The sequence below is a fragment of the Salvelinus namaycush genome, chromosome 6 (genome assembly GCF_016432855.1).
Source record: "Salvelinus namaycush isolate Seneca chromosome 6, SaNama_1.0, whole genome shotgun sequence".
Lineage (NCBI taxonomy): Eukaryota > Metazoa > Chordata > Actinopteri > Salmoniformes > Salmonidae > Salvelinus > Salvelinus namaycush.
The window spans coordinates 32,860,684-32,885,861 of record NC_052312.1 but is presented as its reverse complement, the minus strand read 5'-3'; the positions used below and the strand labels follow the sequence as shown (position 1 = coordinate 32,885,861).

General features: G+C 43.7%; 1 protein-coding gene across 1 annotated transcript; it reads left to right on the top strand.

The window, feature by feature from the left end:
• Positions 1–168: 168 nt before the first annotated feature.
• Positions 169–10,647, top strand: LOC120049075. The gene is made up of 5 exons (XM_038995323.1): positions 169–460; positions 8,947–9,138; positions 9,403–9,559; positions 10,028–10,210; positions 10,371–10,647. The coding sequence occupies exons 1-5, from the start codon at positions 169–171 to the stop codon at positions 10,645–10,647; spliced, it is 1,101 nt and encodes a 366-aa protein (XP_038851251.1).
• The last annotated feature ends 14,531 nt before the right edge of the window (positions 10,648–25,178 follow it).

The window sequence follows — 25,178 nt, the reverse complement described above, 5'->3', positions numbered from 1 at the left end:
TGGGAGACCTCGAGTGGCGGGACGGTAAGGGACCAGCGGTGAGTGTCATCTGGCCATGAGAGAGTGACGGAGAAAGGACGTCTAGTGCTACTGAGGACATCTTGGTATCTTCCTCTCCTGCCTGTCCCCATGTCTAGAGGAGGGAGGCCCCTGTGTGGGTGGGCCCTGATGTGGCCCCTGGTGTGTGCACTGGCCCTGGCTGCATGCTCGTCGGTCAGCCCCCTCCTCCAAGAGACCACCTCTGATCCTCCCATTTCTACAGAGACACGGACTGAAGTACGGACACAGCCAGACCATCAGACAGAGGCACAGACACGTGCAGAGTTTCAGACCCAGCCAGAGCTACGGACAGAGGCACAGACTGTGGCACAGACACAGGCAGAGCTACAGACACAGCCTGAGCTACAGACGGGGTCCCCAACAGAGTTAGAGTCACAGGCAGCTACCAGCAACCACACAGGTGAGTCCGAGGTCTCCTGGACTGATGTCTAATACTGCTACAAACTAATACTACATACAAACTTGTGTTCTGTTTGTGGTGTGTACTACTACAGTGTTTATGCTTGCAGGTGCAAGTGAAACAGTTGTGTAATTAGGCCTGTGTGTCTGCTTGTTTGTCCGCATGTGTATGTCTGTAAAGGTTTGCCTATCTGTACACAGAATGGCGCTATCAGCCGTCATATGAGAGCTTGAGTAGTGTGCAAGTGTTTTCGACTTGTCTAAACTTTATTAGAATCCAATGTGAAGCAGTTCAGACTCAGAACTTCCTAATTAGAGCCTGGGGGTGTTCGTGGCTTCAGATCCTGTGGTTGTGATGTCTCATCATGTCCACTGTTCAGCTGCACTGCCTAAAGAGAAATCATCAAGATGCCATTATGATGCTGCTGTGTGCATGAGTTAGCGGTTAGTGGAGCATGCCATTCTCTCTCTCGCTCGCTCTCTCTCGCACACACACACACACACACACACACACACACACACACACACACACACACACACACGCTATTACACAGTCCCACCACCACCCGCACGTGCATGGCATGAACACGTGCATACACACAGACAGAAATGGACACACACTAACCACAACGATGCAAATCTCCTTAAAGGTTTAAAAAACACACAGTTTGGTTTCATAACAGCAGCTCTCTCTCGCTCTCTCTCTCTCCCAGTGGGAATAAATATTTTATAATGAGATCCCGCTGGTCCACAGCACACTTCCCCTTAGCCCTCTCCTCTCCATGCCTGATAGATCACACTCTTTCTGGGCAGAATCCTGAGCAGCTCCCCTGTGACTAGACTGCCCTGGTCCCTACCAGTACACTCTGTAAATGGCATATTGATATTGCCATTAGGGGGTCAATGAAAGTGATAGATTTGTTGTTTTTTCTCCCTACTTTATCTCCCTTTTCCATTCCATTAGTTGTTTTGCTAGCAGGGGAGAGTTTGTATTCTGCAGTTGTGGCACAGGGTTGGGCAGAAATGACAAAACACAATTACAAATTACCATAAAGATCAACGTATCAAAATGAACTAGAAAATACTTGTATTTGGTCAAGTATAGTATTTTAAAATACAAATACATGTATTTCAAAATACAAAGTAAATTTGCAAGTAGCCAGGACAAACAGCAAGAACATTCTCAGGTAACGGTTACAGAAACATTTGACTTACTGTGATATGTGGTAAATACCAAAATGAACTGCAAAGCACACTGGACTTGTTTTGGGGCAGAGCTTATTAGAATAATACTCAGCATGCTTTGCCATTTTTCATTACATTTATATTTAGTTCATTTAGCAGACACTCTTATCACACCATAGCACCATCAGACTCCTGATACCAATGCAGGGTGCAGTGGTGTAAAATAGTTAACTACAAATACTTTAAAGTACTACTAAGTAGTTTTTTGGGGGTTTCTGTACTTTACTTTACTACACTAATGGTCAAAAGTTTTAGAACACCTACTCATCCAAGGGTTTTTCTTTATTTTTACTATTTTCTACATTGTAGAATAATAGTGAAGACATCAAAACTATGAAATAACACATATGGAAACATGTAGTAACCAAAAAAGTGTTAACATATCAAACATATCAAAATATATTTTATATTTGCGATTCTTGAGATAACCATATATTTTGACCATTAGTGTAGTAAAGTAAAGTACAGATACTCCAAAAAACGACTTAGTAGTACTTTAAAGTATTTGTACTTAAGTATTTTACATCAGCTTATCGCTGCAGAATGCTGTGGTAGCCATGCTGGTTAAGTGTGAATTCTTAATAAATCACAGACAGTGTCAACAGCAAAGCACCCCCACACCATAACACCTACTCCTCCATGCTTTACGGTGGGAAATACAGATGCAGAGATCATCCGTTCACCCACACCGCGTCTCACAAAGACACGGCAGTTGAAACCAAAAATCTCAGAATTTGACTCCACCAGTCTAATGTCCATTGCTCGTGTTTCTTGGCCCAAGCAAGTCTTATTATTGTTGTCCTTTAGTAGTGGTTTCTTTGCAGCAATTCGACCATGAAGGCCTGATTCACAAAGTCTCCTCTGAACAGTTGATGTTGAGATGTGTCTGTTACTTGAACTCTGTGAAGCATTTATTTGGGCTGCAATTCCTGAGGCTGGTAACTCTAGTGAACTTATCCTCTGCAGCAGAGGTAACTCTGGGTCTTCCATTTCATGAGAGCCAGTTTCATCATAGCGCTTGATGGTTTTTGCGACTGCGCTTGAAGTTCTTGCAATTTTCCTTTATTGACTGACAATCATGTGTTAAAGTAATGATGGACTGTCGTTTATCTTTGCTTATTTGAGCAGTTCTTGCCATTATATGGACTTGGTCTTTTACCAAATAGGGCTATCTTCTGTATACCCCCCTTGTCACAACACAACTGATGGGCTCAAACGCATTAAGAAGGAAAGAAATTCCACAAATTAACTTTCAACAAGGCACACCTGTTAATTGAAATGCAATCCAGGTGACTACCTCATGAAGCTGGTTGAGAGAATGCCAAGCGTGTGCAAAGCTGTCATCGAGTCAAAGGGTGGCTATTTGAAGAATCTCAAATATAAAATATATTTTGACTTGTTTAACACTTTTTTGGTTACTACATGATTCCATATGTGTAATTTAATAGTTTTTATGTCTACAGTATTATTCTACAATGTAGAAAATAGTAAAAATATAGAAAAAACCCTTGAATGAGTAGGTGTTCTAAAACTTTTGACCGGTAGTGTATTTATATTTTTGACAACTTTTACTTTTACTTCACTACATTCCTAAAGACAATAATGTACTTTTTACTCCATACATTTTCCCTGACACACAAAAGTACTTGTTAAATTTTTAATGTTTAGCAGGACAAGAAAATGGTCCAATTCACTCACTTATCAAGAGAACATCCTTGGTGATCCCTACTGCCTCTGATCTGGCATACTCGCTAAACACACATGCTTTAAAAAAAAATTGCCTGAGTGTTGGAGTGTGCCCCTGGCTATCCTTAAAGAAAATGGCACCGTCTGGTTTGCTTAATATAAGAAATTTGCAACGATTTATACTTTTACTTTGATACTTAAGTATATTTGAGCAATTACATTTACTTTCGATACTGAAGTATATTTAAAACCAATACTCAAGTAGTGTTTTACTGGGTGACTTCCACTTGAGTCATTTTCTATTAAGGTATCTTTACTTTTACTCAAGTATGACAATTGGGTACTTTTTACACCACTGGCAGGATGAAAAGGTGCCACAAAATTGTAAACCGCTTAAATAATTCTTATAGAAAAGTATTTTGAAAATACAAAGCTCTCAGAAGTATCTTGTTACAAAATACTGTAGCGTGTAGTTCCGCCCAGACGGTTAATGGACAGAGGGTTAATAGAACTGACACTCCTGGTCCATGTTCCACAGCTTAAACAATGCAGACATTCTAACTGGGGAGCTCTAGCTGCTGTCAGTCTGTCCAGCATCCTCCGCTGGCACACAACCAGTCCTATTATTACTGTTCACTGCATGGTCAGAAGACCCGAGCTATGTTTAACCAATACTTCCAGCCTCACAAGGCCCAGGTCCACCCCTTAACAGAGAGAGAGAGAGGTAACGTTGGAGTGAGGAAGGGAGAGGGAAAACAAATATAGTTCTCGAGATAAAGTTATCGTCGGTTATTGTCAGAGGGAAAAGTTAGAGGGAAAGTGCAGCACTCGGAACACCATCCCTCCATTTGTTCTTAAAATAACAGAGAGCGAGAGAGCGAGATACGCACGTCAAGGGCTCTCATCTAAAACTCGGCGAGGACTCGGAGAAATAGAGAGTTCTCCGGTGAAGGAGGCCAGGACCTTGTTTCCACTCATCCCTGTCATTCCTCTATCCCTACCTCACCCCTCTCACGGTACAGGGAGTGTTAAGGGGATTAGATCATTGGCCGTGTCAGAGAGTAGCGGAGAGAGAGACCACAGGAATAGACTGCTGCTACATCACGCTCTGATGGAGAGGGGGTTGAGAGAAAGAGAGAGGTGTACTTTAACCATTTGTACATTGTTACAACACTGTATATATATAATATGACATTTGTAATGTCTTTATTGTTTTGAAACTTCTGTATGTGTAATGTTTACTGTTAATTTTTATTGTTTATTTCACTTTTGTATATTATTATTACCTCACTTGCTTTGGCAATGTTAACACATGTTTCCCATGCCAATAAAGCCCCCTGAATTGAGAGAGAGAGAGAGAGAGAGAGAGAGAGAGAGAGAGAGAGAGAGAGAGAGAGAGAGAGAGAGAGAGAGAGAGAGAGAGAGAGAGAGAGAGAGAGAGAGAGAGAGAGAGAGAGAGAGAGAGAGAGAGAGAGAGAGAGAGAGAGAGAGAGAGAGAGAGAGAGAGAGAGAGAGAGAGAGAGAGAGAGAGAGAGAGTAAGAGAGAGAGTAAGAGAGAGAGTAAGAGAGATATAAGAGAGATATAAGAGAGATATAAGAGAGATATAAGAGAGATATAAGAGAGATAGAGGGGTGAGAAAAATAATACAAAAATGAACAAGAGGGCAGTTTGTTTAGCGGAAGGCTGACTGTCCAAAACAAAAGACAATAGATCACCAGGCTAATCAGGTGGTTCAACCTCCCTCCCTGCATGTATTAGAGGGTCAATAGGGGTTACTCAGCTTCAGGGTTGTGAACCCGCATGAAAAAAATATTACAGTTTACTATAGAATACTAAAGTACTTACACACTGTAGTATCCCTCGATCATGTGTAATACTTACTATAGAATGTGGTAGCATTCTAATAGAATACTACAGTAACTACTGCTGTATTATCCACAAAACGAACATCACAACACAGAAATAACGTAACATTACAACTCAGCATCAGTGCTGCTCTCTGCTGGATCGCTTGTCTGTTGGTTTATTTGTTCATTGGTTCATTCGGATGCCCATTAGCTTTTGCCGAAGCAGCATAAAAAAAATACTACAGTAATGTCTGCAAAAACACTACAGTAAATACTATAGCCTGTAAAAATACTACAATAAATACTATAGTATTTATACCATAGTATAATATAGTCATTTTTTATGTGGGAAATCCTGGTAACTTTCCCCAAAATCCAGAAAACCTTTTTGAAGGATCCTGGATTTACTGCTTGTTCACCTCTGTTTAGGGAATCTTCCGACCAGGATTTCTAGAAAACCTGGCATTTTAGGAAAGTTATATAATTTTGCAACACTAATTCTGATGGAGGGATGACGCAATGGTAGAGAAGTGATCATATCTAGATTATAGAGGTTGTTGTGGCCTCTGGGGTGTGTCACAAGCCAGGTGGTCCAGCAGCCTTCTCTGCCTTGCTGCAGGGCAACTCAGGGAGTGTACTGTATGGTCAGTAGTGAAGCAGCTCCGAGCGGAGAGTGAGCATGTGTGTGTGTGTGTGTGTGTGTGTGTGTGTGTGTGTGTGTGTGTGTGTGTGTGTGTGTGTGTGCGTGCGTGAGTGTTTTTGTGTGTGGATGAATCTTTAATGGTGGACCTAATCTTTATTTAATCAGGCACTATTCTGAGCGCCTATCTGTGAGGACCCTGAGGCGGACAAAGAGAGAGGGATCGAGGGAACATCAAGAAGAGAGAAGAAAGGGGCAGTTGTTATGTTGTGAGAGTCAGGTTGCCAGGTTGGTTGCAGGCAGCCCACAGTATTGCCGTGCCAGCTAAGCCCTGTGAATGGCGGCCCACTGGAGATAAGCTGATCAGAATGAGACAGACCCAACATTCACCCAGTAGCCAAACCCAGCTGTCTAACATAACAATAGAAACACTCTAATGGCAGTCCAAAGGCCACTCCACAAGATATTAAAATGGAAGGGTATCTTCTGAGCTGTGCAGGGAACATCCCAATAGCACATTGCGCTGTAGGCCTACTAATATAGACTGTGTCACGTGTGTGTGTGTGTGTGTGTGTGTGTGTGTGTGTGTGTGTGTGTTGGGAGGGGAGGCATATGGCTTAGGGGCTGCATTCCTGATTAAACTCTATGATGACTCAGGTCTAAGCTCGGCTGGTGTGTATGAGAGTGTGTGCCTGATTTTGTGTGTGTGTGTGTGTGCCTGTGTGTTTGTGTGTATCAGGGCATGAATATATGCAAGCAGATGCTGCGTGGTGATGCAGAATCAGTCCTATGTTGGACTCAGTAGGGAAAATGATCTGCTGTGGACACTGCACCCATGTCTGTCATATTGTTATTCACATGTTTGTATGTGTGCCTGTCTTGGCTTTCATGCAGTGTGTGTGTGTGTTGTGTGTGTGTGTGTGTGTTTGTGTGCGTGTGCGTGTCCATGTATGTGTGTGTGTGTGTGTTTGGGAAAAGAGAGAGCAAGAGTAAAGCCCTAGTGCAGTAGTATCAACTTCCTTCATCCCCTCATGGCTAGCTCTCTCTCTCTCTCTCTCTCTCTTTTTAACCCCCCCCCCCCCCCCCCCCCCCCCCCTCTCTCGCTGCACCGCTGCAGAACAGAAATCCCCCCATCTGTCATATCTAATCAGCAGACAGCCGCCTGCGTGCTTTCAGGGTCTTAGAGCACTAATAACATCACAAGACAGGAATAACATAACATTACAACTCAGCATCAGTACTGCTCTCTACTGAATCGATTGTTTATTGGTTTATTCGTTCATTCGGATTCCCATTTGTTTTTGCGAAACAGCAACTATTCTTCCCGGGGTCCACAAAAAAAACATAAAACAAGTAGCAAAACACTGATTGGCGCCAGATTTTCTTGCAAATATTCAAAAATCCGCATGTTAACAATATGCACGTTTTCCCACAAGAGATGGGTTTCCATCAAATTGACTTGTTGTGGGTGATGACGTAGCGCGCATAAAAATACGAATAAAAACTCTGATGGTTTTGTAACAAAAAATGTTTGCGTTATATAGCGAATGTGCCCGCTCTGGTCTTGGTATATGCCCTCTAGCCAACAGTTTGCAGATACAGTGCGGGTTTAACCTACTGCATTATGAGATTATTATGCACAGAAGAGCGAGATTATTTGGATTTGTCAAACGGAAGCCAAGCATCGATCAGCCAAACATCGATCATCATGTCACCAGAATAAGACCCTCAATAATTATTGGGAAAGCAACATCAAGCTCATCACCTTGCACTTTCACCATCCTGTGAAGTTCATCATTTATCATCATCATCGTTTATTTAATATTTATTTATTTATTTATTTAATAAACTGCATGCTTTCCCGAGTCGTAGTGGGAGGACCACACAACATATCATCGCGTGACTCCAAGTTGATTTCGATATGATGGTTATTATATCAATATTTGCGCATAAAGACGTTACCACCGCCACTTCTCGCATAATGAATTGTACCGACACAAAAAGATCCCACCCTGTGTATTTTGTTTTGTGGACATTTGGAAAGTTTACCGATACATTTGCTGTTTCCACCAGGCCTGTCGTGACATTTCTTATCCTACGTACTTTACTTGCATAAAAAGTCTGGATGGAAACCTGTTTACTGATGTACAAGAACAGTCCCACAAAATGTAAAATACAATGATATACAAACAATACAACTAAAAAATAACGCGTGTGTAGATTGTTTTTGTTAGAGTGTGGTAGTGTGCCTGTGTGTGTGTCATTTCACAGTCCCTAATGTGCCATGAGCTGTTGTTTTTTGTTGCTCTGTTTTGAACCAGCTGCAGCTTTGCTAGGTCTTTCTTTGCTGCACTTGACCATATTACCGGACAGTAATCAAGAAGGGACAAGACCAGAGCTTGAACAATTAGCACAGTTGATTTTCTTTTGTCAAAAACAAAGAATATATGTCTATAGCAGATATACTCCTCCCCATCTTCACAACAACCTTGTCAATATGACTTGACCATGATAAATGACCATCCACTGTTATACCTAGGAGTTTAGCTTCCTCAACTTGCTCAATGGCCACACCCTTTACGTACAACTCCAGTTGAGGTTTAGGTCTTACAGAATGTTTTGAACCAAATACAATGCTTTTACTTTTAGATGTATTTAAGACCCGTTTATTATTAATCACCCATTCTGATACTTAAGGGGCTCCCGAGTGGCGAAGCGGTCTAAGGCACTGCATCTCAGTGCTGGAGGCGTCACTATAGACCCTGGTTCGATTCCAGGCTGTATCACAACCGTCCTTGTTTGGGAGTCCCATAGGGCGGCGCACAATAGGCCTTGCCTTGTTCGCCGAGAAACATGTCTCTTTCTCTCTCTGCCCTCTTTCTATTAACAGCAAATTAAACTGTGTTTAAATGTACTCTGAGAGCTTTAGATTTAACACCTCTCGAGAGTTTATACCTTATGCTAGATATGAATATTAGTAATAAATGAATATTATATATATATTCTAAACCCCTCTTGTTCTGCTTTTGTAGTTCTCAGATTCACTGTCCGTCTCCCGCTCTCCCCAGGTCTGTTGTGTGTGTCCGTGCTTCCCCCGAGGCGGGGGTCGTTCTATGTAGAGCGTGGGACGGGGGTGTCGGTGGGTACAGTGCTGGCCTTCTGGTGCAGGGAGGGCTACCAGCTGGTGGGCAGTGATAAGATCTCCTGCAGCGTCCGGGCAGGCAAACCCCAGTGGAGCAACTTCCTGCCAGTCTGTGAGGGTGAGACAACACAGCTGGTCCAATCACTCGCTAGCCCTTTAGTTCCAAGCCTCTTCTCCTATTCTGTGCCCATTTCTCCTAGCTCGTACCCTCCTTCCCTAACTCCCTTCTCCTAGCTGCTACACATTTCTCCTACCCTTCTTTCCTAGCTCCCTACTCCTAGCTCCCACCCCTGCAGTTATCACAGATCTTAAGAAATATATCTGAAGCGACATGATATGTGAAAGTCATTCGGCTTTCCCTTGATCTGCCTTCCCCTTTCAGCCATCCCGAGGCCAGAGGACCGGGGTCTGCGCGTGGCCGTGCTGGCTTCGGTGGTCAGTGGCATCGTCATCCTGGCAATGTCGCTCTCCTTCATCATCTGCTGCCTGCAGGAACGCACTGGGAAGGACAGGGGCTCCAGGAGGGACGGCAGGAGCAGGTACAGTACACACACTCGCACGCATTCACAGACGCAGGCAAGCGCACACACACACATTTGAAATGCTTCATTTTAATCCACAAATTAGGAAGCAGTACCTCGCTACATGCTTTGCCTTTGTGCGATGCAGGCCTGCGGTCTGAACGCCCGTACTGTCAACCTGGCCGAGACTCCCAAATATCAGCACCACAAGTTTGCACAGATAACCAAGGCTGTTCAGGCGTGACACGAGGGTCTGTTATTTCAGCAACTTGGCAGCAAATGCCTGCTCCATGTAGTAGTCAAAAGAGCAACACACTTCCAAAATGAACACCTCCCTCTGGCCTCCCCCCACAACAACAATATCTGGCATATTTGGTATATAAGAAAACATATCGGTATCACACAGACACGCACACTTCAAACCTTTACCGGAAAGAGGAGACAGAGGTGATATTGATGGAGATGATGATAATCACCTCTCTCCAGGCGTAGAGACACGCGGTCTTCTCGGCGTAGTGAGTGCTGGCTGGAGAGAGAGGAGGGGGATTGGGACACGTACCCCCCTCCTAAGATCTTCCACCTGTCCCAGCGGCCGGACCTCCGGCTGGCTGCAGAGAGCCCGGTCTACCTGGGGGGCATGGCCGGCTTCGACAACCGCGGATACCAGAGGTGAGAACCTACGATCTACTGTATGAACCTAAACGTGTTGTAAATATCAATTGGAACCTGCTACTGTAGGCACCTTTTATAGACGCCTAATACATTGGGTTGTAGAGAAATGTTGTTTCCACTGATTCTAAGGTCTCTCTCTCTTTCTCTCTTTCTCTAGGAGTCAGGAGAGCCTACTGAAGGCCCCGCTTCCTGGTCTGTTCCGGGCAGAGAGTCAGATCATCTACCCCCACGTAGTGCTCCAGAGAGTCCCCACCCCCACCGCCCCGACTGCCCCTACAGCCCCTGTTTACCTCCACAACATGCCCTCCAACTCTGCCTCCAACTCTGGATGTGCTCCCTCACAGCCACACCACATGCCCCCATACCCTACCCCGCAGTATCCTATCCAAAACTCCACCCCCCAGCGAGTTCCATGGCAAACGCAGCCCCATTGAACTGTCACTGTCCCCTCTCTCTCTCCCTCTCTGTAGGTCAAGGGTCAAGGAGAAAGGATCAAATAACACACTATTCCCTAATAAGTGTGCTACTTTTGAGCAGAGCCCTATGCAGTTAACATACACGTTTTGGTCAAAGGTAGCGTAATACATAGGGAATAAGGTGTTATTTGTGATTTGAGAACAGCCCTCAGGCCCCTGTCAGTGAGATGCTTCTACTACTGCAAGGATAGATGGATGGGACACGTGTTACTGTACATACTGTATGATATGGACTGACAGACAGACAGACCAGAGGGTCTTTTCCAGCACTTCCTGACTCCTCGCCTCTTCTCTCAGTGGGGAAGCCCTTTCTGCTGTTTCTAGTGTATCTCTACACGGCAGAGAAGGGTTTTCTATCCCTACCTTTCTCTCTGTCTCCTGTCAAGACTTTTGGTCCTTTTGTGGTGTCCTCCATTTTCACAAGAGCATTCTTCCTATTAGTCTTCTGATTGGTCGAAGTCACCCTCAGACCGGGCCTATCAGGACACACTTAGCTGAAGTTCACTTGTTGATGTCACTGACTGAAGACTGTGAGATGTTGTTTGGCGGTGGTCACCAAGTCTCGCCACCGACCAAAGAAGAGAATGGACTTAGCTTAGAGGAAAGTGGATGCAGAAATCATCCCCAGTACCATGTATGGGTGTATAATATATTATTCTTAAAGGTCATGAACTGTCAAAATTATGTTTTTCATGAATTTGGATGATATTTGGATGAAAATATGATGACCAAAGTATGAAAAACGACTGTTTCTTCTACATTGATAAAGTTTGGTCATAAAGTTACTGGTCCCCACCCCCGGTATCAAACACTTGGATTCAGGAAGCAGGATTATTAAGGGGATAAGGTGACATCACCCTAATGCTCTCGTTTTAATACACCAATGGTAACATGATATTCTCTTACCTAATTTAAATAAGTACTGCCTTGTAACCAACATTGGAGAAAGCGTGTTTGCAGAGGGGCGTGGTTTATAGAGCTAGATAACTACTCTACTGGTGTTACCTCGTCACTGGCTAGCTAGGTCTTCAGCCAGCGTGAAACTAAAGGGGGAACGGGTCGTTCAGAACCCTGACACAGTTGTCATGTTAACACATCCTTCAGTGCTGCTGTGAACCGCAACACCGGAAACATGCCAAACGGGAGATGTATATAAAAAAAAATGTATATCATTGATGCGATTTCAATGTTGTTTGAGTAGCTTTGTGTAGCACCAGATTAGCTTGAGAGGATTTTACTGCAATGCTGCTCATTGCATCCAAGTTTCTTGACATAGGCATTTAAAAGAGCTCTCGTTCAAGGCGAGTTCATGAATATAAGCTCCCCGCCCACTCAGCCTGTCTTTTCAAACTTCCTGGTAGCTAGCCATGAGAGAAAAAGTAATTTTCTAAAATGTTTAGCGTTTCTATCCCAAAACAATATAATGGGTGATATTTTTGTCACTCAAAAGGCTATTTTACATGGGAATCAGAATGACTCTTCAGGACCTTTTAATGATATCAGAAGGCCTTTCAGCAAAGTTCACCCATTATTTTCCCCCATTTGTTCTAAAGCTTTGGACAAAAAATTTGGAGAGCTCCTTACCTGTTGTTGAAGTCTTTGTCGTGGGTTTTTCTACGGTGGTAGGAGACTTGGAACAGTCACACCAACTTACCTGCACTTTATGGATTTTACTGATGGGCTGGCAATAGCAATTGCAAGAACCTTTGCACTGATTATTCCCGCAATATGTTTGTATGAAAAATGGTTTCTACCTGAAAACTGATTAAATAGATTTTTGTTTAGTTGAAAGTAGTGTTCTGAGAGTATTTTTGTCTCCACATGACCCCTAGTTCCATAGCCATGTGCCATCATGTGTCATTTCTGCACTATCCAGCAGGGGGAGACCTTTCACAGCAGATTAGTCCCATAGAAAACACCGACATGCTCTGGACCAGCGTTTCACTCTGTCCCGGGGACCCCAAAGTGTGCACGTTTTGGTTTTTGCCCTAGCACTACGCACAGCTGATTCAAATCATCAAAGCTTGATGATGAATTGATTACATGAATCAGCTGTGTAGTGTTTTGCCAAAAAACTAAATGTGCACCCGTTGGGGTCCCCGGGACAGAGTTTGAGAAACGATGTTCTGTACAACATCCTGTATAATGATGGGGGAAATGTGAATGGTAGATATGTCCATCAATAGGTCAATAAAGACAAAGGGAGATTATAAACATAGATATTACAACTATCAAAAAAACTATGTTGGATGAAGCTACATCTCTGCCTGGCTAAGGTAGTTGATTTGGAAGTAGATGTAGATGCTAGCCTTAACGACAGGTAGAGTTTACTTTAATATATCTCCAACAGGCAACCGCTATGTCTAATGTGCCTATGAAACATGATAGACAGGACAAAGTTTGGTTAACTATTTGCATTGAAGCATGGAAAAATAATTTGGTTTCTGCCAATCAACATGTTCGTGTGTGTGTGTGTGTGGATGTGTATGTGTGCGTGCGTGTGTGTGTGTGGGTATGTGTATATGCATGTGTGTGTGTGCGTGTTGTAACGGTTTTGACTTGAGGTTATTTATAGGGGTGCCAGGTAGGTTATGCCTACCAGAGAAAGCATTGGTTTCTCCTTTTAGTTTGGGAGGGAATGAGTCCCATCTGGTCCGTCAAGTCACACCAATACAAAGGACTTATGTAAAAGTAAGGATGAAAATATACTTTTCATAAACCCCTTAAAACATTGGAAAGAACTTCAAACAAGTGTATTCTTTTGCGTGGTTGTATTAACAACATAAATGATCACACACAACAATATAACAATTAATGCACTTATGTTCATTTAGAAATGTCCTGTACCTCGGGCATAAAAAGAGTCCAGCCCGGTAAATAAGTTCAGTGACTCAAGTGACCTTAGTCACGCAACGTTTGTCCGTAGCGTAAATCCAGTATATTCATACACTCAAAATACCACTTATTTTGCAACACAACTAGAAAGCGTATCAAAAGACTAATCAAAGAATAATGTCTGAACAACTAGATAAATCACAGTATACATCACCCCAAACAAATGAAATACCGTGTACAAAAAGTTGTAGTCAGTCGGTCAGTCAGACAATCCGCCAACAGATCTCCAGCGGAGAAAAGGCCACGAAAACCAACGGAGAGTTGTAGTCCACAGACGCACAGAGTGGATCCAATCCTGGGTAAACTCGTTTTAAGGCTACAAAACACACTGCAAGGCAACAAACAAACGTAAGAGCGAAGTTTCATGAACTGAAGGTAGTACACATCCTCATTCATGTCTCGATCACAACTTCACCTTTGCGCAGCTGATGCTGGCTATTTAATGGGGAATTAAAGGGGAAGCGCCCTATTAGAAGGAGAAGCACTGAGACGGTTCAGAAATATTCAGGGCCGTCACAGTGTGGATATGTGTGTGTGTGTGTGTTGCTCAGGTGATACATTAGGCTATACACACCTTTGAATTTTGTCCAGTGGTAGAGAGGAGCGATAGAGTGATAGACCTGGGAGGCCTCTGCAGTACTGAGGAGATGATGAGATTGAAGATAGAAAATAATAATTGTTTATTAAACTTTTGTAGTGCGTTTCATTACAATCTCAAAGCACATTAAGCAACAACAACAAAATAAGTTTGGAGATGAAATGGTTGGGGAGGGGGGTAGAGGAAGGAGAGAGAGAAAGAATCAGAGAGGTGCGGGGGGCTGCCTTAATCGACATCCACGTACTCTGCGCCCAGGGAACAGTGGGTCAACTGCCTTGCTTAGGGGCAGAATGACAGATTTTTACCTTGTAGAGAGAGAGAGAGAGAGAGAGAGTCACTTGGCACTGACTTTTTTGTAGCAGGTTTTGAAGGTTTTACTTGTGACGATCATGCTACGTGCTTGTTTTACCATAGAAATAGATTCTAAATAGATTCTATTTCTATGCTTTTACCTTTCCCAGATTGATATGCTTGGCTCTGTAGTAGGCTATAGATGACTAAATGGTGCACTGTGACTCTCAGGTTCTAGACTACTGTGATTGTGTGGTGCTAGTTGACTAACATAAGACATAAATCTTTTCCTGGGAAATGTGGGGTAGGTGCAACATAAGACAAGAAAATGACAAGGGTTTGAGTGAGAGGTAAAACTGGTGTCTCCAAGTGATCACACACCTCTCCAATGTGTGCACAGTTCTTTAAGAGTCTTCGACTTTAAGGTACGTTTTTGAGCTCTCCTTGCTGTGCTGTTGAGGAACTAGACCAAGCACACTTGTAGTTGTTTTGTTTGGAACACAACCCTGCAGCCCCGCCATCGCACAATTACTGTTGTCGTTTACGTAATAAAAAAATGTTGGCCATGATTTGAAAGCTTGTTCTGTTGCCAACATGACTAGCTTAGTTCTAAAATATGATCTGAAGCTTTCACAGGGCAATTCCCGAAAAACCGATTGCTATTTTGCTGAGCATAGAAAGGAGACGTGAGTGCATTCAGGTGTGTACCACAGAAAATGTTCTTCACAATAAACAAACATAGGCTCATTCTGTTCAGGACAACCCAGGGTATAACATGTCATCTTGTAACTGTACATCAAACATAGTGATCATAACTGTTGACATTGTATATGACATTTGGAAATGTGAAGTGCACATTTGGACTCACAGGGTGTTTGGCTTGCTTGTGTGACGTCAAAGCGGTATTTATTATAATCCTCAACGTCTCGTCTTTCAAAATACATCGAGTCCTCCTAATTTACTGCTTTTCCCTCACTCAGACAACAAACATTTGCAGAGAGGGATAGGGGCAACTTCTTGTCGCGCGCCGTGCTCAAGTTCAGAACGTCTGTCAGTCAAAACGCATAGGGCACTGTGAGGCGCAGAGCCAGAACTCTGACGTCATGTATAGCATGTTACTGAACAGCCACAACGTTCCAATTTAGGCGCTTATTAGTGCCCGAATTTGCAATTTTCAACACATACAGTATACGGGTATGAGTGTAAAGGGCTAAGCTATTGGATTGCATCCAAATTGGTCATTTTCATTTATAGGATTCATATAATATTCAATAAATATAGTATCAAACATCCCATTTGGACTAAACTTCTACCTAACAATGAGTAAGACATGATGAATCCCCCCCAAAACAAAATCTAAAACCACACACTGACCCCCCACACCAATTCCTCTCCAACAACCAGTAAACAGTATCAGTTCTCTATGTCTGGCAAGTAGTATGGAGCTGCGGCTAAGAGTAATGTTTCTTCATACTATGTATTGTATTCTCAGTGAATTTGATGTTTGTTTTCCCCTGTTCAGAGAAATTAGTCATTTAAGTTGTTAGGTGTATCGTCATACATCCTGATATTATCAATGTGAATAATGTGTGAAGAGTTCCCCCCTCAATGTTTAAGGCAGAGAAAATGACACACAGTGCATTCAGGAAGTATTCAGACCCCTTCATTTGTACACTTTTTGTTACATTGCAGCCTTATTGTGAAATTGATTAAGTTGTTTTTTTCCTTCTCATCAATCTACACACAATAACCAATAATGACGAAGCAAAAACAGGTTTTTAGACATTTTTGCAAAAAAAAGTAATAAAAAATAACTGAAATATTACATTTACATAAGTATTCAGACACTTTACTCAGTACTTCGTTGAAGCACCTTTGGCATTGACTACAGCCTCGAGTCCTCTTGGGTATGACGCTACAACCTTGGCACATCTTTATTTGGGGAGTTTCTCCCATTCTTCTCTGCAGATCCTCTCAAGCTCTGTCATGTTGGATGAGGAGCGTCGCTGCACAGCTATTTTCAGGTCTCTCCAGAGATGTTCGATTGGTTCAAGTCAAGGCTCTGGCTGGGCCACTCAAGGACATTCAGAGACTTGTCCTGAAGCCACTTCTATGTTGTCTTGGCTGTATGCTTAGGGTCGTTGTCCTATTGGAAGGTGAACCTTTGCCCCAGTCTGATGTCCTGAGCGCTCTGGAGCAGGTTTTCACTTTGCTCAGTTCATCTTTCCCTCGATCCTGACTAGTCTCCCAGTACCTGCCGCTGAAAAACATCCCCACAGCATGATACTGCCACCACCATGCTTCACCTTAGGGATGGTGGCAGGTTTCCTCCAGATGTGACGCTTGGCATTCAGGCCAAAGAGTTCAATCTTGGTTTCATCAGAACAGAGAATCTTGTTTCTCATGGTCTGAGAATCCTTTAGGTGCCTTTTGTCAAACTACAAGCGGGCTGTCATGTGCCTTTTACTAAGGAGTGGCTTCCGTCTGGCCCCTCTACCATAAGGGCCTGATTGGTGGAGTACTGCAGAAATGGTTATCCCATCTCCACAGAGGAACTCTAGAGCTCTGTCAGAGTGACCATCGGGTTCTTGGTCACCTCCCTGACCAAGGCCCTTCTCCCCCAATTGCTCAGTTTGGCCGGGCGGCCAGCTCTAGGAAGAGTCTTGGTGGTTCCAAACTTCTTCCAATTAAGAATGATGGAGGTCACTGTGTTGTTGGTGACCTTCAATGCTGCAGACATTTTTGGTACCCTTCCCCAGATCTGTGCCTCGACATAATCCTGTCTCAGAGCCCTACGGACAATTCCTTCGACTTCATGGCTTGGTTTTTGTGGGACCTTTATATAGACAGGTGTGTGCCTTTCCAAATCATGTCCAATCAATTTAATTTACTACAGGTAGACTCCAATCGAGTTGTAGAAACATCTCAAGGATGATCAATGGAAGCAGGATGCACCTAAGCTCAATTTCGAGTCTCAAGTTTTTCTGTTTTATTTTTAACAAATGTGCAAAAATGTCTAAACCTGTTTTAGCTTCGTCATTATGGGGTATTGTGTGTAGATTGATGAGGAACTTTTTTTATTTAATCCATTTTAGAATAAGGCTGTAGCGTAACAAAATGTGGAAAAAGTCAACGGGTCCGAATACCTTCCGAATGCACTTTATTGGTTTCCTTACCCTGTAAGCGGTCTATGGACATGGGGAGAATCTCAATTTGTTTACTAGCCTCCTCTCCTCCATTCTCTCCTCGCCTCTTTTTGAAAAAGGTCAAAGGTAATCAAGTAGCGGAGGGGAGGAGCAGAAATGTGGAAACAAATGCGCTTATTTAAAATGAGACCCCTTCTCCACTGGCGTGATATAAGGCAAATTATGTTTACAGGGCTGGAATCCCAAAATAAATGTGTGAAGTGATAACTAATTTACATAGTTGTGAAGATATTTTATAGACAAAAGGGTAAGTAGCGTATCATTTTTTAATGTTTGCATGCTTTTCTCATTCGAGAAAACAGCTGATCAAAGGGGGTGTGGCGGATTATAAAACACTTCTGCGCTACCTGCTGTAAGGATACTCTTGTGCATCCTCTGTCGAAGTAGGTAATCGAGGAGGGCAGCAGACTCCTTTGTTTGCCAACTAACGAATTGACACTCCTCGGTCACTCGACCACTTATCGTTTTACAGAGGAGACGACCGAGGAGTCGAGAAGAGGACAGACTAGCCCAATTGAGAATCTCCCAAGGTATGACAGCAATCCATGCTTTGGTTTTATTTACCTGGGCACTGTTTCAAACGCTAACCTTTTAGCATTTGTGGCACAAATCCAATGCAAGTCAATGGTACCTGTATTAGCATTTTCACGCTTCATATCCAAATCATCTATAAGTTTACACCATTGATACAGGGCAAAACAGACCAAAAGGACATGGAAAAATGCTCAACTTTAAGGTTCATCAAGGTACATTTATTAGTTTTTTTCCCTTAATTCTACATGAAAATATTTCAAATCAAATTTAGTTAACCTTAAAAAATTAACAATTCAAACAATAAATAATCAGTACAACTTAAGTTAATCAAATCGTGCAAAACTGAAAGCGCGAACCATTGCATCTAACCACAGCAAGGTGACTGGGAATATGGTTGAATACAAACAGTGTTGTTATTCCCTCCGTAAGGCAATCAAACAGGCAAAATGTCAGTACAGAGACAAAGTGGAGTCGCAATACAACGACTCAGACACGAGACATATGTGGCAGGGTCTACAGGCAATCACAGATAACAAAGGGAAAACCAGCCACATCGCACACACCGACTTCTTGCAAAACACTTTCTTCGCCCGCTTTGGGGATAAGACGCGGCCCGCTCTCAAGGACTGTGGGCTCTCGTTCTCCGTGGTCGACGTGAGTAAGACGTTTAAGTGCGTTAACCCTCGCAAGGCTGCCGGCCCAGATGGCATCCCTAGCCACATCCTCAGAGCATGTGCAGACCATCTGGCTGGAGTGTTCACGGACATATTCAATATCCGTAAACCCTATCACAGTCTGCTGTCCCCACTTTCTTCAAGATGTCCACCATTGTTCCTGTACCCAAGAAAGCAAAGGTAACTGAACTAAGTGACTATCGCCCTGTAGCACTCACTTCTGTCATCATCACCTCCACCTTACCCAACATCCTAGACCCACTACAATATGCGTACTGGCTCCATCCACAGATGACGAAATTGCCATCACACTGCACACTGCCCTATCCCATCTGGACGAGAGGAGTACCTATGTAAGAATGCTGTTCATTGACTATAGGTCAGTCTTCAACATCATAGTACCCTCCAAGCTCATCATTAAGCTCGGGGCCCTGGGTCTGAACCCCGCCCTGTGCAACTGGGTCCTGGACTTCCTGACGAGCCGCCCCCAGGTGTTGAAGGTAGGAAACAACATCTCCACTACGCTGATCCACAACATAGGGGCCCCACAAGGGTGCGTGCTCAGCCCCCTCCTGTACTCCCTGTTCACCCATGACTGTGTGGCCACGTACGCCTCCAACTCAATCATGAAGTGTGTAGACGACACAACAGTAGTAGGCCTGATTACCAACAATGACGAGACAGCCTACAGGGAGAAGGTGAGGGCCCTGGGAGTGTGGTGCCAGGAAAATAACCTATCCCTCAACAAAACGAAGGAGCTGATTGTGGACTTCAGGAGACAGCAGAGGGAGCACGCTCCTATCCACATCGACGGGACCGTAGTGGAGAAGGTGAAAAGCTTCAAGTTCCTCAGCGTACACATCACTGACAATCTGAAATGGTCCACCCACACAAACAGTGTGGTGAAGAAGGTACAACACTGCCTGCAATTTCAAGGCTCTCCAGGGGGTGGTGTAGTCTTCCCAACACATCACTGGGGGCACACTGCCTGCCCTCCAGGACACCTACAGCACCCGATGTCACAGGAAGGCCAAAAAGATCATCAAAGACATCAACCACCCAAGCCACGGCCTGTTCAACCCGCTATCATCCAGAAGGCGAGGTCAGTACAAGTGCATCAAAGCTGGGACCAAGAGACTAAAACACAGCTTCTATCTCAAGGCTATCAGACTGTTAAAAACTTCTGGATCAAATCCCGTTAGCGGGATCGATTTGACAACATCCGGTGAAATGGCAGAGCGCCAAATTCAAATTAAATTATTATAAATATTTAACTTTCATACAATCACAAGTGCAATACACCAAAATAAAGCTTAACTTCTTGTTAATCCAGCCACCGTGTCAGATTTCAAAAAGGCTTGACGGCGAAAGCAAACCATGCTATTATCTGAGGACAGCACCCCATCAAACAAACACATGACAATCATATTTCAACCCACCAGGCACGACACAAAACTCAGAAATAACGATATAATTCATGCCTTACCTTTGAAGATCTTCTTCTGTTGGCACTCCAATATGTCCCATAAACATCACAAATTGTCCTTTTGTTCGATTAATTCCGTCGTTATATCCCCAAAAGGTCCATTTATTTGGCGCGTTTGATTCAGAAAAACACCGGTTCCAACTCGCCCAACATGACTACAAATTATCTAATAAATGACCTGTAATCTTGGTCCAAACATTTCAAACAACTTTCCTAATCCAACTTTAGGTATTTTAAAACGTAAATAATCAATAAAATTTAAGACGGGATAAACTGTGTTCAATAGCGGATAAAATCAAAGTGGAGCGAGCTTCAGGTCGCGCGGCCCCAAACAAAAGGGGGGCTACTTATTCACTTCTTCATTTCTCAAAGGAAAAACATCAACCAACTTCTAAAGACTGTTGACAACTAGTGGAAGCCATAGGAACTGCAAGCATATTTCTATTAAAACGGGCTTGCCATAGAAAACTAATGGAAAACAGATTGACCTCAAAAACATTTTTCCCTGGATGGATTGTGCTCGGGGTTTTGCCTGCCAAATCAGTTCTGTTATACTCACAGACAGTATTCAAACAGTTTTAGAAACTTCAGAGTGTTTTCTATCCAAATCTACTAATATGCATATCCTAGCTTCTGGGCCTGAGTAGCAGACAGTTAACTTTGGGCACGCTTTTCATCCGGACGTGGTAATACTGCCCCCTATCCCAGAGAGGTTATTAAATAGCCATCACTAGCCGTTTACCTCACGGTTACTCAACCCTGCACCTTAGCGGCTGCTGCCCTATGTACAAAGACATGGAATCACTGGTCACTTTAATCATGTTTACATACTGTTTTACTCATTTCGTATGTATACACTGTATTCTACTGTATTTTAGTCAATGCCACTCTGACATTGCTCGTCCTAATATTTATATATTTCTTAATTCCATTGTTTTACTTTTAGATTTGTATATAGTTAGATACAACTGCACTGTTGGAGCTAGGAACACAAGCATGTCGCCATACCCGTATTAATATCTGCTAAATATGTGTATGTGACCAATAAAATGTCATTTGATGAAAAACTAACAATTACCAAAAATACTCATAAATTAATGCATTCGCTTAAATAACATCGATTTGTCAATTCGTCAGTCACAGTCAGTCAGTCACGGTTGGTCGGGTGGAGTGGTTGACAGTGTATTTGTGTTGGGGGAGGGAAAGGGGTGGCGTCTGAGCTGGCGGTTGCTGTATGAAGGTGAAAGTTGTGGTTGGTCGGTGCTGTGTCCAGGGTTTGTGCTGGGACCGGGAAAACCTGGGTTGGTGTTGGGGCCGGGTTGGAAATTGTGCTGGTACCAGGGCTGGAAAGCCAGGGGTTTGTGCTGAGTCTGGTGCTGTGGACCTGGGAGAAACAGGAACCAGGAACTGGGGCTGGGATGGGATCTGTAGAGGGAAGTAAAGAAAACTTTAAGGTTTAAGGTAATTTGATTTGGTTATTCCAAAATTCATTACAGTTTAAAATGTCCAAATTAAATCCATCATTAATAAAACATTCCAAATAGTAAACAATTGAAACAATAAGTTATCAATTCAAGTTAGGCAAAAAAAAAATCTGGGTGGGGTCTGGGCTGGCAGTTGCTGAAAGGAATGGCAGTTGTGGTTGTTCGGTGCTGTGTCCAGGGTTGGTGCTGTTGTGGCTTGGACCAGGAAAACCTGAATTGATACTGCTGTTGGGGCCGGGACTGGAAGTCGTGCTGGGACTGGGACTGGAGGCCAAGGGTAGGTGCTGGGTCTGGTGCCAGGGACCGGAAAAAAACAGGAACCGGGAACTATGTCCGTAGGCCTGGGCTGGTGTTGGAGAAGGAGCGATGCGGTGGCAAGGCTGGACGCTGGAAGATGGAGGTAGCAAACAGGGCCCAGACCCAGCTGGCAACGGAGCACTCACAAACAGTTGGTATGTGTGTTCAGTGTGAGTGCCTCACCAATGACTTCCTGGTGAAACCCTGTACTGTCTTGGTGATGGAATGGGGAATGCTGGGAGGGGTGAAGGCAGAAAAACTTGTTTTTCAACCACTCCACAAATTTCTTGTTAACAAACTATAGTTCGGTTAGGACATCTACTTTATGCATGACACAAGTAATCTTTCCAACAATTGTTTACAGATTATTTCACTTATAATTCACTGTGTCACAATTCCAGTGGGTCAGAATTTTTTTTTTCTCCACACACACTAAGTTGACTGTGCCTTTAAACCACGCAGCCGTCATACCGCTCAGGAAGGAGACGCGTTCTGTCTCCTAGAGATGAACGTTCTTTGGTGCGAAAAGTGCAAATCAATCCCAGAACAACAGCAAAGGACCTTGTGAAGATGCTGGAGGAAACGGGTACAAAAGTATCTATTTCCACAGTAAAATGAGTCCTATATCAATATAACCTGAAAGGCCGCTCAGCAAGGAAGAAGCCACTGTTCCAAAACCGCCATAAAAAACCCAGACTACGGTTTGCAACTGCACATGGGGACAAAGATCACACTTTTTGGAGAAATGTCCTCTGGTCTGATGAAACAAAAATAGAACTGTTTGGCCATAATGATCATCGTTATGTTTGGAGGAAAAAAGGGGAGGCTTGCAAGCCGAAGAACACCATCCCAACCGTGAAGCAGGGGGGTGGCAGCATCATGTTGTGGGGGTGCTTTGCTGCAGGAGGGACTGGTGCACTTCACAAAATAGATGGCATCATGAGGCAGGAAAATTATGTGGATATATTGAAGCAACATCTCAAGACATCAGTCAGGAAGTTAAAACTTGGTCGCAAATGGGTCTTCCAAATGGACAATGACCCCAAGCATACTTCCAAAGTTGTGGCAAAATGGCTTAAGGACAATAAAGTCAAGGTATTGGAGTGGCCATCACAAAGCCCTGAATCCTATAGAAAATGTGTGGGCAGAACTGAAAAAGCGTGTGCGAGCAAGGAGGCCTACAAACCTGACTCAGTTACACCTGCTCTGTCAGGAGGAATGGGCCAAAATTCACCCAACTTATTGTGGGAAGCTTGTGGAAGGCTACCCGAAACGTTTGAAAATATGATAATGAGTCAGAAACAAACATACTATGCACCCATTAGTGTTCAAAGGGTTTTTGGAGCTCTGTATTCTGTGGGGTGGAATTACAGTACCTTTCGAAATACAGCAATTCTTTCCCCACAATGCACCATCATTTGTATTTTACTGATGATAATAGCTCAAATTACCATATAAATTACAGTTTTCCATTACAGTGCTGCTCTGTCTGTCATACTCCAGCCTTTCTGCCCCGTCAAATCCTCACATCCCTCTGCTGTAAACTTCTTCACCCCTATAGCATTGACAGACAGTATGTTTGCTAACATAGAGGTAGTCTCTCTGTCCCTGCCCTGTGTAAGGGCTCGGAGGGTTAAGTGCGATGCTTAGGCACTTACACACGCACGCACGCACGCACGCACGCACGCACGCACGCACGCACGCACGCACGCACGCACGCACGCACACACACACACACACACACACACACACACACACACACACACACACAGGCAGGCAGAAGAGCATGACTTCATCAGGTTAACTCTCAATGCGAGGAATTGTAAAGGAATTCACATTATCCTCTCTGACACATCACTGGTGCTACATTCCCAAAGCCTGTTCTCTCCAAAGACATGAGACATTCTTTATCCACACACCCTCTCTCCCCCTCCTTTCTTTCTTTCTCTCCTCTCTCCCTCTCTTTTTCCTCTCTCTTTCTCAGCCTCCATCTGCCTTCCTCTTTCTTTTTCAGTCTACCTTCCTCTGTCTCCCATTCTGCCGATTCTACAACTGTTTCCCAGTTAAATATAAAGTACAGGGTCTCATCAATGTTTCTCTGTCCCCCTACACACACACACACACACACACACACACACACACACACACACACACACACACACACACACACACACACACACACACACACACACACACACACACACACACACACACACACACACACACACACACACACACACACACACACACACTCTCTCTCTCTCTCTTTATCTCTCTCTCTCTCTCTCTCTCTCTCTCCCTCTCTCTCGCTCCCTCTTTCTCTTTCTCTCTCCAAGTGTTGGTGGTAATCTCCTGTCTACCCGCTCAGAACCCCCAGATAGAGACTGTCCCCATGAGATGAGATCTGCTGTCCATTCCCATTCAACATCCGTGATGCTCTTCAGCCCCTCTCAGCCCCATTCAGTCCCAGTCAGTCCCCTGCCTTACGGTCCCCTTTGAAATGGCCTTATCTCCAGGCTGACCCTGGCTAGAGGGCCTTTTCCACATTATACAGAGAGAACCTATTATCCTACTGTTACAGGTGACAGTCAGTCTGTCAATCAAACACAGGCCATGGACCATCATGAGACAGATAGTCTGGTTTGCTTGCTGTACTCTCTAAGCCTTTTTTCAGTGGTGGCATGTGACATGTGTACATGAGCTGCATCACCACGGCCAACACATATAGCTAGAGAGACGTCTCGTGTGTTTGCGTAGGCAGGTGGTGATGTGTTGAGCCATAGGCAACTTGGCAACCGTGACATATAGAAGCTGCATGTGCCTATATGAACTACAGTACTATGTTCTTCTCCCCTGAACTTTTTTCCACATTTTGTTGTGTTAGTCTGAATTTTAAATACATTGAGATTTCGTGTCACTGATCTAGACACATTACCCCATAGCATCAAAGTGGAATTGTATTTTCATATTTGTTTACAAATTAATAAAAAATGAAAAGCTGAAATGTCTTGAGTCAATAAGTGT